Genomic DNA, 14844 nt, shown 5'->3' with positions numbered 1-14844 from the left:
GGATATCTTTTGTCTGCCTGACTGACTGACTACACCTTCCTAATCTCAGCAAACAAACCAATGATTAATTTGATGTCAAAAATGTTTTTTTTTTTTGTTGATTTAATTAAATAAAGTTGATATCACGTGAATAACAAATTTTCAGAAATACAAAACAAGGGTGAGACAAGATAATGAGTGAGTGACAAAGAACACAGATGCATATTGCCGCACTGACATAAATTGAATCTAAATAAAATACGCAACAGTGTGACAACAGAAATTCAATGTTTATCTAATTAAATGCCATTTCATGTGAATCATTAGTGGAAAAATGCGTTCAATCCATTAATGTAATAGTTGCACAGTGTCTATTAAACTGGTTTTCTTTCAGTGAGTTATCCTTTGATTAACTGAGCAAATATTTTTAAAATAAATTTTCCGCATTTATTCAAAAACATAAACGGCCGTTATGCTATCTCGAAAATGAGTACATTTTTTTATGAAATAATGACGAATTTTATTAAGAGTATTAATTTAATTTATCTCAATTAATATACGATAGATCAAGTATCCTAATGTTATCTTTTATTTCCTTATCTAAATAAGAGTCAAAAGATCCAGAAAAATCACACTAAATTCAAATCTAAATTTTCAGTTGATAATCCTATTGTTGGATAACCACATTTTTAATTGAAATAAAAAAAAAAAACAATTTATTAATTTAATTACTGGATTAAAGGATGACAAAAGGTAAGAAAGTAAATTATTAATTAATTACAGTGAATAACAATTTTTATTTTCTATAAATTTTTGTCTAGAAATAGTTGAACAAACGTTTGTTGATTTAATTAAATTATTTCACTCTCAAGATTTTGGAAGATGCTCACTCTTTAATCCTATAGTTAAAGACAAAATAATTGATTATGAAAATGTCATCAATTTATCTAATGTTGAGGAAAATTTGAATAAAGGATTGTATTCATCAAATTTTTGGAAGTTCATTGAAGATGTCACAAAGTGCTTTGAATTTATTTTCAAAAATTTCATCAGCAGAATGTCAATTTATAAGTTGGCAATTGATGTAATTATATAATTTGTATACCTTTTAGCGTAAAATTTAATAACTTAATTTAATATTTTAATTTTAGTGTAAGGAACAATTTGATTGGAAAATTGACAGATTTATGAAGAGTAGGGGATATTGTTGCGGAATTTGGCATACGAGAAAATCAAAGAAAGTCCAATGTTCCGGTACATCAAAGTGTATTGTAAAACCAAATTCTGCTTACTTTAGATATAATTCGTGGGCATTTTGTGAAAAGTGCTTGCATAAACTTCCAATTAAAGATATCAAACTGGACGATAATGTGTAAGATAATCTTTGTATTAAATTTATAACATATTAAATTAAACAATATTTTTCAGACATGTCAATAAAGCAGATTTAAAAATCTGCTTTTACATCGACGAGGAACCGGAAGATTTTGTTGAATGCTTGAAATGCAAGAAACTGCTTCACGAACGATGTGTGCTGCACATCAAGCAATCAGGCATACCATTTTACTGTCAAAAATGTAGAAGTAGAGAACCAGCTTTGAAAACAATCAACATTTCATCGGAGCAGATTCCAAAGACAAAATGTGATATTTACATCGAGAATTTCTTAAAAGAACACAATGTTCCAAATTGTGATGACATTGTTGTAAGATTGGTAAGCAACGTTCCGACCAATTTCTATACAAAACCTGTCATTGCCAAGTATCACAACAAAAATTATGGACACGAAATCAGTTATAATAATTGCGTAATTTTCGTCTTTCTCAAATTAAACGATGGCACAGAAATTTGCTTCTTTGGAGTTTATTTCCAGCTTTATGGGAATTCAAAATGTCCTGAGCCCAATAAGAATTCAGTCTATCTTAGCTATATTGATTCCGTCAAACTTTGTATCGTTAAGGAACGAACAAAAATTTATCAAATTGTATTACTCGGCTTATTTAAATACCTAAAGATGAAAAATTTTCGACGAGTATTTATTTGGAGCTGCCCACCAAAACGTGATATTGATTACATTTTCCACGAAAAGCCATCCGATATGAAGATGCCAACAAAGGCTAGATTAGGTGATTGGTATCAAAAATTAATGAAATTGGCAGTTGATGAACATATTGCAGAATCATTTGAAGGTATTAAGAAATTTGCAGACGATGAGAATTGGGACGATATTAATAATATCCCCTATATGGATTCTGATATGTGGCCAATCAGACTTGAAGAAGCAATTATCGCTGCCGAATATGACACGAAGAAAAGTACGACGGAAATAAGAATGAAAATTAAAGAACTAATGGAAGTTCAAAAAATTGGATTTGACAATCAATATTTCGTGCTACATCTTAGTTCAAACTCAACAATAATTAACGCAGAACTTCCTAAAGCTATAAAAGGAAACTGGATAAACAACAGAAGTGATCTTGTTGACATGTTTTGGGAAAAGAAATTGGAATATTCCAACGAAAGACTTGCAAAGTTCAGCACAAAGGTTTTGCTTTATCGGATATTTGTCGACGATTCGATCTGCCTACTATGTGGCAAATATTCTAATGAAGGTGTAAATGTAAGTAAGCATGATTTTTTTTAAAAACTTAAATATATTAATTTTTGTCTCATTTCCTTTATTTAGTTATTTCTTTTATGTAGATCATGCGTTGAGGGAAACTGGATGCAAAACAAAAAACATCCCGAGGTAAAGTGAGTTAATTAAATTTAACGGAGCATTAATAGTTACAAAAGAATTTCCTTTTAGGCTAATATTCAACAGCAATCAACATGTGAAAATGCTATCATAATAGACGACGTAAAACTCAGTGACCAGTCAGAAATATTTGATAATGATATGGATGATGCATTCGTTGATCTTACTTGCGTACAAAGAAAAAGATTAAGATATTCAGAATTTATCGACATTACTAATGATGCTAACGATTATGAGATTATTGAGCCTATTCAATATGACACAATTGATTTGACTTGAATTAATATTTTTTAAATTTATTAAATTTTTTCGAACAATAAAACTTAATCAGAATCAAACTCGCCGCTATCATTTGAAAATCCCATTTCATCGTCTAGTTCCTGCTTGGTAATTTTATTTTTCTTGAATTTTTTAATTGCTCGAATGTCCTTTGCCAATTCATCAAGATCCTCCTGTGAATATTGATTCTTTCGCTTTTTTGGAACAACTTCACCCTTTTCCTTTGCATCTTTATAGTTCTTTTTGACTTCCTGTCGTTTCTTTCGATTTTCTTTTCGCATTTCTTTCTTTTTATTTGCTTCGGTCCATGCTTCATTTGACTTCTTGACGACGATCTTTTTTCCAGGCCATTCACCTGTTTCTTGATAAACGAGTTGCTTCTTTTGATAAGCTTCTTGTTTCTGTTTATTTTTGTACTTTAATGAATTAATATCGACAATTTTATCAGGTCCAATAAAACTTTTTTGAAACTCATCTTTCATTTCTGGCATTTTTGGAAGTCTTAAAAGTCCATAACTTGATGCAATTTTTCCTAAATCAAGATCCTTTAGTCTTAAGATTAAATTGCATTCATGCTTGCTGTATGATTTTATATGGGACACAAAGGCACGAGTTGCTTTATCAAAAATATTTTTGTCTTTTTGTTGGAGTTTATGAATGATTCCATTAATTCTATTAAAATTATCGTTCCAATCGTCATCAATTTCTGCAGCTTTCATTGCAATTTTTTGATTCTTGGATAGAAAGTCGATGTAAGCCGTTTCATTAGACAATAACATAATTAATGCTTTTCCTTCACAACCTTGTCTAGCTGTTCGTCCTACTCTATGAACAAACGATGCAGAATTTGATGGTGGATCAAATTGAAGAACCCAATCCATTTCAGGAACATCAACACCTCTTGCCATTAAGTCTGTACACAATAAAATGACTTTGTCTAATTCTCTAAATTGATTTAAAATCTTCAATCTTTTCTTCTTCATTTTTCCATGAATTGAAAGTATTGGCATGTCAATCAAGTGAGGTAATATTTCACTCCAATATTCTACGCAAGCACAGGTCGGAAGAAACAGCATGGCCTTTTGAATATCCTGCGTTTCAATGAATTTCAATAAATAATTCAATTTTTGTTCGGCAGGGGCGACCATGTAAAAATTCTGCAGTAACTTAGGTGTACTAATATTAGCTTTCTCTTTGACACTGACAATAACTGGATTTCTAAGTCCAGCTCTTATTAAATCAAATAGTTCCTTCGTTTGTGTAGCTGAAAAAAGTCCGGTTCTACGTTGTCTAGGCAAGTAACTCAATATCGTATTTATCTGAACTTCAAATCCAAGGTCTAGCAAACGATCAGCTTCATCGAGTATGAGAATTTCTAAACTTTTTACTCGTCCAGCAAGCTTAATATCATCATTTCTTTCGAGCAAGTCCATTAATCGTCCAACTGTGCATATTAATATGTGTGCACTATTCTTTCTAAAAAATTCAACGTCTTCTTCAACACTTGTTCCACCAACAAGAAGCTTTTGAGATAAAAAGTTGAATTCTGGTTCATTAAGAAATTTTTGTAGCACATCATAAGTTTGTGTTGCTAATTCTCTTGTTGGCGATAGAATGATTCCTCCAATTTCTGTTTTCTTCCATGGATATTCTTTGTGTCGTTTTATTAATAATTCCAGCATTGGAACTAAAAAGGATAGTGTTTTGCCTGACCCAGTAACAGCTTCACATACTACATCCTTATGTGACATTAATTGAGGGATTGTTGCAAACTGTACAAATAGTTCTTAAATAAATTATTTTCGTAACCATTAATTGATTTTTTTTACCTGGACGGGTGTCATTTTCTCGAATTGCAATACATCCTGAATAACCCTTAGGACAGGATTAGAAAGAGGCTTTTCCAAGTTTTTCCACTTTAATTTTTGACTCATGCTTTTGTTTTGTTTTCTTTAGCATGTATTTTTATAAACATGTAATTGTCTTAATATAAGTCAGACTGACATCTGATTGTATGAAAAATGCTTTTACAACTCAATTAAGCATTTATTACTTGCAGATTTCATTTTGAAATTTTTGAAACCGTTATTTTGCTATACAAATTTTATAAGATTTGCAACAAAATATTCATTTAAAAGTATTAAAATATGCAAATTTCTAATCAATGAATTAAAAAAATATTATAATAAGCCACATTCAATTAAAAAGGAATGAAATGTTTTAATGGACTTTAACGGAAAAATTAAATTTAGTTTAAAATTGTTTATATTTTTAATCAAAACGTGCTTAAAATCGTTTAAAAATTTAATTTCACAATTCCGTAAATAAAAATGTCTGGGAAACTTCTATTCCTGTTTGAAAGCTGTGATTCTTGTGGTAAGCTATTATAAATGTCGAAGTGATCAAATACTTATTCCTTTCTTTTCAGATTCCACAGAGAATCAATTAATTAAAAATATTTTTGATGGAAATTGGAATGACAACATTGATAACGAAACTTTTAAGAATTATGTCGTATCCGGAGAAGAAAATTTCAATAAGGATGAAAAATTGGCTTATTCGATATCATGTCTATTGTCATTCTTAGAAGTGAATTTTGTTGGATCAACAAGTCGAGTCAAACTTGACATCCAGATGAACTGTGCAGATTTACAAGTCGATGGGATAGAAATAAATGCAAACATGAAGAATATAGAATATCTTCTAATTGCCAACACTTTTTTGAACGATTTAATCAAGAGTTACCCTGATGACATTTTGATACTCATTTGGTACATGAGAATGATTAAAATTCATCAATCAGCTTTAGATGAGAACTCAATGACCCTTTTCGATACGTTTAAAAAGATACAAGAAAAACTTTCTCGTAGTAAATTGGAAGAGATAGAAAACATTAGACATAGATTTATCATACAACTTGAAATCATTTCCATATATCTTATGTATCGTCGTGTTTATAAAGTAGATGAATTGATCAAGGAACTTAAGAATGATTATCATATTGAAACTGTTGAAGAAGGAATTTTAGGCAAGAGAACGAAATGGCAGGAAAAAGCCCTTCCTCAATTTCACGTTTCAATCCAGGGAGACAAATCGGATCTTTTTACTCCACCACAAGCAACGCATGAAAATGTTAAATTACTAAAATTATTGGAATTGGAAGATGATACAAGATTAGAAAGTGTAAAATATATGGATGAAAAGCACAATGAATTACAAATTCTTTCATCATTGCTACAAAATTTCGTGCTGCTCAACATTAAATACTTGCAAATTTCTCAGCCTAAAGATAAGCTTTCGGATGAAGAAATACAGTCATATTTAATGCTTTTGTTAAAACAAAATCATGGAGCATGGTCAATACGATTGGAATCATTATTAATCAATATAAAACTTGAATCCAATCATCAAAGAACAATTGATCGTTGTTTAAGGCAATGTGAATACGTCATAAACATCATGACTAATAACGAGGATGAATTAAAATCGAGTGATAAACTTTCATACATATTTTCAAGTATAATGACACCACGTTATAAGATTGAAGGTCTTCTAGCTGATTTAATGGTTAGTTTAGGTCTTATCAAAGGAGCACTGGATGTTTATTTAAGAATACAACAATGGGAAGAAGTCATTAACTGTTACACACGATTACAATTAAAGCATAAAGCTGCTGAAATTATTCAACAAGAACTTGAAAAAAAGCCAACAGCAAAATTATATTGCTTGCTTGGAGATGCGTTGGATGACATTACTTACTATGAAAAAGCTTGGGAATTTTCTAATAATAAAAGTGGATTGGCACAAAAACATTTCGGAATGTTTTATTTTGGAAAGAATGACTATGAAAAAGCAATCCCTCATCTTCAAAAATCACTTGAAATAAATTCTTTGCAAGAAAATTTATGGCTTAGACTTGGCTATGCTGCATTGTCTCTAGAGAAATATGAAATTGCATCTAAAGCTTATTTACGCTACACACAACTTGAGCCGAATGGTTTTGAATCCTGGAATAATTTAGCTAAATGCTTCATAAAATTAGGCAATAAGAAGCGAGCTCATAAAGTATTACAAGAAGCTCTAAAATGTAATTTTGACAATTGGAAAATCTGGGAAAATTTTCTCTTTGTAAGCATTGATATTGGAAGTTTTGAAGATGGTCTGAATGCATACAGTAGATTAATTGAATTAAAAGAGAAATATTTTGATGAGGAAGTGCTGACAATATTGATCAATGCAATTTCAAATGATTTAGTCGACATTGAAGGAAATAAATCGAAAAGATTGAGGAAGAAGGCATTGGAAATGTTGGCACACATCGGTTCCATAAATATGTCACAAGGAATTGTGTGGGAGTTGTCTGCATTGCTAACAGATGAGCCTTTAAAAAGAGCAGAGAAGCTTCAAAAAGCTTACAAAGGATATGTTTCCGTAAGTTTATTCTTTGAATTTTTTGGTTCCTTATAAAGTTTATTTTTTTCGGTCCACAGAAATCACCAGATTGGGCAAAAGATGAACAAATGTGCTTAAAATTCTTAAATCTATCTTATGAGTTATGCTCCCATTCATTAAATGCTGCTAATGATGTAAAAGAGACCGAAAGAATGCTTGTTTTATCTCAGTTGTCTTCAGCAAGATTAACAGGTCAAGGATGTGTTAAAGTCGCTGTCACTAATCAATACGAATCATGCAAGGACTTGATTGAAAAAGTTAATGAATTGTTAGATAATATTGTAACAAAAATTAAGGCATTGAAATGAAATATTAATGAATAAAAATTCATTTTATTTAAATCGTTTTTTAAATAAGTGAACATGTATGTCTTGTATGTAATAAAGATCCATAACTTATAGTAACTAATTCATATTAAATAAAAAATTTCCTGAATTTCTTATAAGAATACTTCTTTGATCGAGTTTCCATCGGTGTAAACTGCTTTTGAAACATTTCAGATGAAGCTGATTGGTCTACAAACTTTCTCTTTTTAGTAGGCATAGCGTAATCAAACTCATCCCTTTCTTCTTTATATTTTGTTTTTAAGCAAGGCTTTGTGACATTGAAATTTTGCTCCCGTTTTTCCAATAACGGTGTAATTGGAACTGACAATCTGAAGAAATTATTACTATCCTGATTAACAATGTCCTTCTTTTCCAACTTCCAAAGCGATCTGTCAATTTTATCAATACTGTAACTTCCTGAACAATTCTTGCACATTAGTGAAGTCTGTAAAAATAAAAAGGGGCAATTAATAAATTATGATGAAAAATTTAAAATTATTTACAGTTATTCCTTGTTTTGAGGATCGGAAACAATGGAGGCAAATCCGGAGATCAAGTATTATTCGATACAAAAGAATTATTGTACTAAACTTTGCAAGCCTATCGTTGGAATATTCAAGACAGTGTTCGAAGAACATATCCACTAGGTTGTTTCGACTATTAATCCACTTACACGGGACAATTTCTGGGAAAGTAGGACTGATAAAATTTAATGATGATGTTCCTTGCAGATGTAAGACGAAATATTGTTGATCAAATCCATTAATTTGAAATTCCATTAATGATAAGATTTTGTCCATTACATCCAGATTTTCAGGTGACTTCTTTGATTGTTTTTCTGCTGTAGAAATTGCACATTCAAGTCTCGCTGGCCATAAATCAGATTCGAAATAAGGAATATTGTTAATATCTCGCCAGTTTTGTCTTTCTGCAAAGCTTTTTACTCCTTCAAATGATTCTATAATAAGTTTGTCAACTGCTAATTTCATTAATGTTTTATACCAATCTATTAATCTATTTTTCGTCGGTATCTTCATATCGGCTGGCTTCTGATGAAATATATAATCAACATTGCGTTTCGGTGGGCAGCTCCAAATAAAGATTTTATGAAAGTTTTTCACCTTTAAATAACTAAATAGGCCGAGTAGAATACACTGGTATGTTTTTGTCCGTTCTTTTATATTGCACAACTTGACAGAATCAATATAGCTAAGATAGGCTGAATTCTTGTTGGGCTCAGGACATTTTGAATTGCCATAAAGCTGGAAATAAACTCCGAAAAAGCAAATTTCTGTGCCATCGGATAATTTAAGAAAGACGAAAATGACGCAATTATTGTAATTAATCTCATTTCCATAATTTTTGTTGTGATACTTGGCAATGACAGGTTTTGTATATAAATTGGTCGGAACGTTGCTTACCAATCTTACAACAATGTCGTTACAATTTGGAACATTGTGTTCTTTTAAGAAATTCTCGATGTAAATATCACATTCTGTCTTTGAAATCTGTTCCGATGAGATGTTGATTTTTTTCAAAGCTGGTTCTCTAATTCTGCATTTTTGACAGTAAAATGGTATGTCTGATTGCTTAATGTGCAACACACATCGTTCATGAAACATCTTCTTGCAATTAGTACACGAAACAAAGTCTTCAGATTCTTCTTTATTAAGAATACATGTATTGAAATCTGCTTTATTGACAGTACTGGAAGAAAAAAATGCTGCTTAATAATTTTGTGTTCATATGAAATAAAATACAGCTTACATGTTTTCATTTAGCATTATGTCTGTACTTGGAAGTTTCTTGAAGCATTTTTCGCAAAAAGTGTATAAGTCAAATGTGTAATATTTAGAGTTTATCTTAACATTGCATTTGGAATCTCCAGAACATTGAATTTTCCTTGATTTTCTTGTGTGCCAAGTTCCGCAACAATATCCTCTATTTTTCATGAATTCATCCATTATGCCATTGAATTGTTCTTGACACTATAAAGATAACATATAAGTAACAATTTTCCACATCTGATCTGTGATTTTTTTTACATCAAGTGATAATCTATGCAGCATGGTTCTTTTAGAAAAATATTTCTGAATAAATTTGAACGAACTTGTTATGTCTTCAATAAACATCCAGAAGTCTGATAAATATTTTCTTCTTCTCAACATTAAATCAACATTTTCCAAGGAGAATATTTTGCAGTTCTTAGCCTTTTTAGTCTTTGGACTATATAAATTTTCATTGCAGTCTTTAAACTCTTTAATTAAAGCTTCAAAAAATCTCTCTTCACTGCCTAAAATGATTATAGAATAATTAATATGTTCCTCATGTGAAAATTGTTGTTTTTACTTACTTAAACAGTTTGTCACATTTAAAGCCATGGTTTTCGCGTTAAATACTTAATTAAATAAATTTGAGGAAAAAATCGCGGCTTTTTCATTCTTTTTGGTTAGTTCAATGTGTTCATGTAAACAAACTTCAACCGGCCCCTTAAAACTAAACTTATCCCAAAATATTTATTGTTTCCCCTCGAAAACGTTTTGATCATTTTCAATATTAAAAAAACCGTTATTTGTCATTTAATAATATTCAGAAATTTGTTGCATGTAATAATGGTAATAAAAGGCAATAACATAAAACCTGAATGTAACTTGATCATGTAAAAAAAAGGATGAAAAACACATTTTAAGTAAGATTGATTGAGTGCAGATTTGACTGAATTGAATAATAAAACTTGTCAATTCCATAAGGCTTAAGCTGACACATGTTGGGAATACGGTGTGGTCTATGAATTTCAAAGAAAACAAAGATAATTTTAATACATTCTTTTAGCTAAATAATTTAATAAAAAGTTCAAAACATAAAGTAAGTAAGTTTCATTATTTATTTATCTACTAGCTACCTAAAAACTTTTGAAATTTCAATTTCATAACTTGTACCATGTCTGTATATAAGATGTTTTACTTTAAAAATACTTGTCAAATCTTTTTTACATTTTATTAGAGAACATTTATAGACATTTGATTTTTAAATCAAATATTCACTAAATAAAGTTCATTCATAGTAAAAATTCGTTATAAAATTAAATTGAGCAATTCTGAGCAACTACATATAAACAAAAAAGGTGTGCAGCTAGAAAATTACAAAAATTAAATTAACTTTGAAATGGCAAAAGAACATGCTGAAAACTTAGAACATTTACATGTTCAACTACAAAGTCTAACAAAATATGATGAAGTTATGCAAATCGCACGGGTAAGTTTGTTGAAAAAATTATTTAAAATTATTTAGCGGTAACAAAATGTTTCTTTATAGAAAATATTCTATATGAAGATCACACATGAATCGACAACACCAGAATTTGAGCAGACAGCTAACTCAGTGATCAAGATATTACTGAAGCATTTCGGGACCACCAAAATAATGTCATTTCACAAAGTGCTTATGTTAGCAATTGTAAAATTATCAGTACTCGGAAACGTAAATGTGTTTGAAGACATTCAACAAAAGTATGCACTAGAATATGGAGTTGTTGGAGCAAATTGTTTGTCAGCATATGGACGATTACAAAATCATAAACTTTTTTGGGATCATGTTTATAGTTCACAAGTTTTATACGATACTTTGATTGAATGTTCATTAAAGTATTCAAAAACTACAAAATTCTTTTCGATGGCAATTGAAAATTACATCCAAGCATATGACATAAAAATAGTTAAAAACTATGATCCATTCATTATAACAATGATTTGTTCAAATTTAGAAAACTGTCACAAGAATATTCATAAACTTTTAATAGACCTATTTCAACGGATTGTTGTAAATGAAAAGAATGCTGATAAGGAAATTATCGATTTGATTTTAAACAAGATGTCATGGCATAATCGTAACAAGCACTATCTTTTGATACAAGTTATATCAAACAGACCGGAAATGCTGTTGAATTATAACAATTTTGACATTAACAAGTTCATAAACGGCTTAAGGATTGGATTATCTCAGTATCATTTGTATTCTTCATCACTATCCTTAATCAAAGTCATTTATAATAATGAAACTTTTCGTCAGCCATTGATTGAAGTATCTACTGACATAATCATTAACGGTTCAGACAATGAAATGACTAATTTCTTTAGGTTTTGGTTTACTTGCTTTGATGACAATCTAAAGAATGATCTGTTTTATGCAATAACTAACAACTTCAATTTTAATACGGTTTCATCAGTCTCACCATTTTTCTATCGATCATTGGTCATAACAAATGCATTCAATCGTCCTTTAAGTCAGAAAATTGAAAATGCAGTTAAGAACTATTGTTGCTCCATTGACGATGTGAATATTAAATTGGAAATATTTAACATACTGCTGAATAGTGTATATAGTTCAAAGATATTTAATACTGCCATTGAAAATATATTAAGGTTAATTAAGTTTATTCATTTCAACATGTGCGTAGAGGATTCACTATTTGTGGATACAGTGATGCGAAAACTCCCAAACTTTTTTATTTATCTAGCCACAACTAGATTTCGTAGCATTGATGTTTGCAAGGAAATTTTCACAATAATTCGAGACGATATATTTAATCATGGAATAATTTTTGGAACATACGAATCTAGATATTTCAGCTTAAAGATCCTCGAAGTGATACTTAAGCAATATTGCGGAAGCGTCAAACAAAAACGTCTAAGCAAGAAATCTGGTAAAAATAATAGTATGGAATTTAAGACATATCTGAAAGACAATAATATTTGGGATATCACATCTGTAGAAAACTTTAAATACCTTATTGATATGTCTAGAGACACCGAAAATAGTGATATAAGCAGAATTGCAAATGAAATAATTTTGGAATATTTCATTAAGACTTTAACAATAAATGAAAATACAACTGTGAATGGGAAAGAATTTACAAACTGGATTGATTCACTGATGACTGAAAATCTTAATATTAGTGATATTGAGTCTTATCATGAAAATATTAGTTACTGCAAGATGAAGATTGAGTATATGATAGCAAAACATTCATTAGATATCTTTAATGAGTTAGAAGGTTTAATAAGTAATCTAGAAGCCAGACATATCAAGTTGAATCTAACAAAAGATCCCATCAGTGCTATACAAAATGGTGAAAGTGTATTCCCTTTGATTGATACCATAAATTATTTCCTATCACGGATTGATATAAAGCTATTGACTAAGAAAATCCTCACAAAATTATTATCACTAGCTGAAGGGCTTACTCAACAATTTTTGAGTTTTATAAGTGATGGAATAACTCCGCCAAGTTTCGACTTATTAGATAAGCATTTGCATAAACTTATTGAATTATCTGAATTCAAAAGTGACGACATATCAGACACAAAGCACAAACTTTTAATTTCGTTCTTCTTTACAACTCGCTCGCTTTCTGAGTTTTCTGTTGCATTAGCAAAAATCATAAGTTATATGATTCAACCTCATGAAGATGATTATATTGAGGGAGTTTCAACATGTATAAATGTTAATATACAAATTTTATCAAGATTTTGTCATAAAGGTGCTATTGAAGCATCCAGTCAGTCATTAGGAGCCATTACCAAAATTATATCTTCAGAATTCATTCAACAATGTGATCGGAATAGCAATGCTGCCAAAAACTTGCAAAAGCTTTTAATTATTCTTAAACATGAACTTGATTGTGGAAAGAGGCATGCATCAAAAACAGGAGAAATTAGAGGATCACGTGGATTGGTTTTAATGTCTTTCTTGATTGTAAAGAATCATCCTCCATTCATTAAGTTTCTAATGGAACGTCTACTGAACTTAAAAGAAATTAAATCATTTTATGACACACAGGATATTAAGTTTGCTTACGATATTAAACCTATACATGTCCATCTGTTAGCTCTCATCGTAAAAGATAGTGAGCTCGTTGAGGATATGCTTCCTTACTATGACTACATTTTAATAGCAACATTTAGGGCATACAAAGAATCAAAAGATTTTGTTATGCAAAATGCATTGCTGCAGATTATTGGAAGCTTAACACCCAAAATTTCTAATCATAAAAGACATAACATTGAAGAATCCGACAAGCCTCGGTATGAATCAAAAGCAATTAGTGTGTTTGAGCATTATGTGAAATTTACTTATGCCTTCAGAATCGCATTATATGATTTTGAAAATAATCTTAAAGATTTATCTCAAACCTACATCATTATTCTATTGGAAATTCTATCCAACTTTGAAGTACGCGAACCTTTTGAATATTGGTCAGAAATGGATAGAATGGGCGAAGCATTTAAAAAGTTAATTGATCATCCATGTGAGAAAATTAGAGTGTTAGCAGCAAGATGTTATGCACAATGGCATTTACCGCACAAAATGTATAAAGTTATAAACGATAAAATTCGTTACATTTTTCGAGAGGATCCGAATTTAGCACATGGAAGTATTATTGCCGTTCAGTACATGATACAAAGATATGAAGCATCAGTTCAATTTGTTGAAGATTTTAACAAAGAAGAATTTTTAATGAAGATGCGAGAAAAAGTTTCTAAAAGCTTTCGACAAAGTTACTCTGTCATACCAAAGAACTTCTATTTGCGATGCTATTTGTTCGATTTTTTGATGTTTATCGGATTCAACTTTAGTGATGGCCTTGTGCAGGAATTGATGAACGAGGATAATGTTAATTCAACTATTGGATATCCTTTATGGCGAAAACGAATTCAGGAATCTATATCTAATTAGGTATGTTATACATGCTTGTACTTAGTAAATCAGTAAATAGACTAATTTTTATTATTTTCACAGATTTAAGTGCAGACTTAAGCTTTTGACTTTTAAAGGATCGGATAGACTTAATCATTAAAAAAAGCGTGTAAAAATAAAACGACATGGTGCCTAATTAGTTATTGAATAATTTTTATTTCTTATATCTAACTAATAAATTGTTGATACAGCATAACTTTACATAAATTTTACAATACAGAACTTGTTATTACTCATATTAGACTTTCTCTAAAATCACGATCGTCAAATTCTATTTCAACAAATTCATCTCCA

At 30.2% G+C, this 14844-nt stretch overlaps 5 protein-coding genes across 6 annotated transcripts; 3 read left to right on the top strand and 2 right to left on the bottom strand.

Annotated features, from left to right (window-relative positions):
• Window positions 1–810: 810 nt before the first annotated feature.
• Window positions 811–3075, top strand: LOC139097589 (histone acetyltransferase p300-like). Of its 2 annotated transcripts, none has more exons than XM_070649476.1 (5): window positions 811–1063; window positions 1131–1351; window positions 1408–2599; window positions 2666–2728; window positions 2789–3075. In XM_070649476.1, exons 1-5 carry the CDS (start codon window positions 1037–1039, stop codon window positions 3014–3016), a joined length of 1731 nt encoding a protein of 576 aa, XP_070505577.1. In that variant the 5' UTR covers window positions 811–1036; the 3' UTR covers window positions 3017–3075. The 2 variants fall into 2 exon arrangements, with proteins under 2 accessions (XP_070505577.1, XP_070505578.1); XM_070649477.1 differs by having other exon boundaries at window positions 2666–2733; window positions 2789–2910.
• LOC139097588 (probable ATP-dependent RNA helicase DDX55 homolog) lies at window positions 3007–4967 on the bottom strand. The gene is made up of 2 exons (XM_070649475.1): window positions 4846–4967; window positions 3007–4788 (listed from the first exon to the last, which is right to left on the bottom strand). Exons 1-2 carry the CDS (start codon window positions 4948–4950, stop codon window positions 3061–3063), a joined length of 1833 nt encoding a protein of 610 aa, XP_070505576.1. The 5' UTR covers window positions 4951–4967; the 3' UTR covers window positions 3007–3060.
• A 336-nt stretch (window positions 4968–5303) lies between these two features.
• On the top strand, window positions 5304–7809 carry LOC139097597 (tetratricopeptide repeat protein 27). Its single transcript, XM_070649484.1, has 3 exons — window positions 5304–5392; window positions 5445–7447; window positions 7507–7809. Exons 1-3 carry the CDS (start codon window positions 5347–5349, stop codon window positions 7774–7776), a joined length of 2319 nt encoding a protein of 772 aa, XP_070505585.1. The 5' UTR covers window positions 5304–5346; the 3' UTR covers window positions 7777–7809.
• On the bottom strand, window positions 7787–10275 carry LOC139097598 (histone acetyltransferase p300-like). Its single transcript, XM_070649485.1, has 5 exons — window positions 10148–10275; window positions 9840–10087; window positions 9562–9782; window positions 8298–9501; window positions 7787–8239 (listed from the first exon to the last, which is right to left on the bottom strand). The coding sequence occupies exons 1-5, from the start codon at window positions 10173–10175 to the stop codon at window positions 7883–7885; spliced, it is 2058 nt and encodes a 685-aa protein (XP_070505586.1). The 5' UTR covers window positions 10176–10275; the 3' UTR covers window positions 7787–7882.
• A 633-nt stretch (window positions 10276–10908) lies between these two features.
• On the top strand, window positions 10909–14648 carry LOC139097615 (uncharacterized). Its single transcript, XM_070649502.1, has 2 exons — window positions 10909–11049; window positions 11110–14648. Exons 1-2 carry the CDS (start codon window positions 10960–10962, stop codon window positions 14527–14529), a joined length of 3510 nt encoding a protein of 1169 aa, XP_070505603.1. The 5' UTR covers window positions 10909–10959; the 3' UTR covers window positions 14530–14648.
• The last annotated feature ends 196 nt before the right edge of the window (window positions 14649–14844 follow it).

The sequence above is a fragment of the Chironomus tepperi genome, unplaced genomic scaffold, assembly GCF_022539635.2.
Source record: "Chironomus tepperi strain 1889 unplaced genomic scaffold, CSIRO-AGI_Ctep_v1 contig_425, whole genome shotgun sequence".
Taxonomy (NCBI): Eukaryota; Metazoa; Arthropoda; class Insecta; order Diptera; family Chironomidae; genus Chironomus; species Chironomus tepperi.
This window is presented reverse-complemented; position numbering and strand designations above follow the sequence as displayed.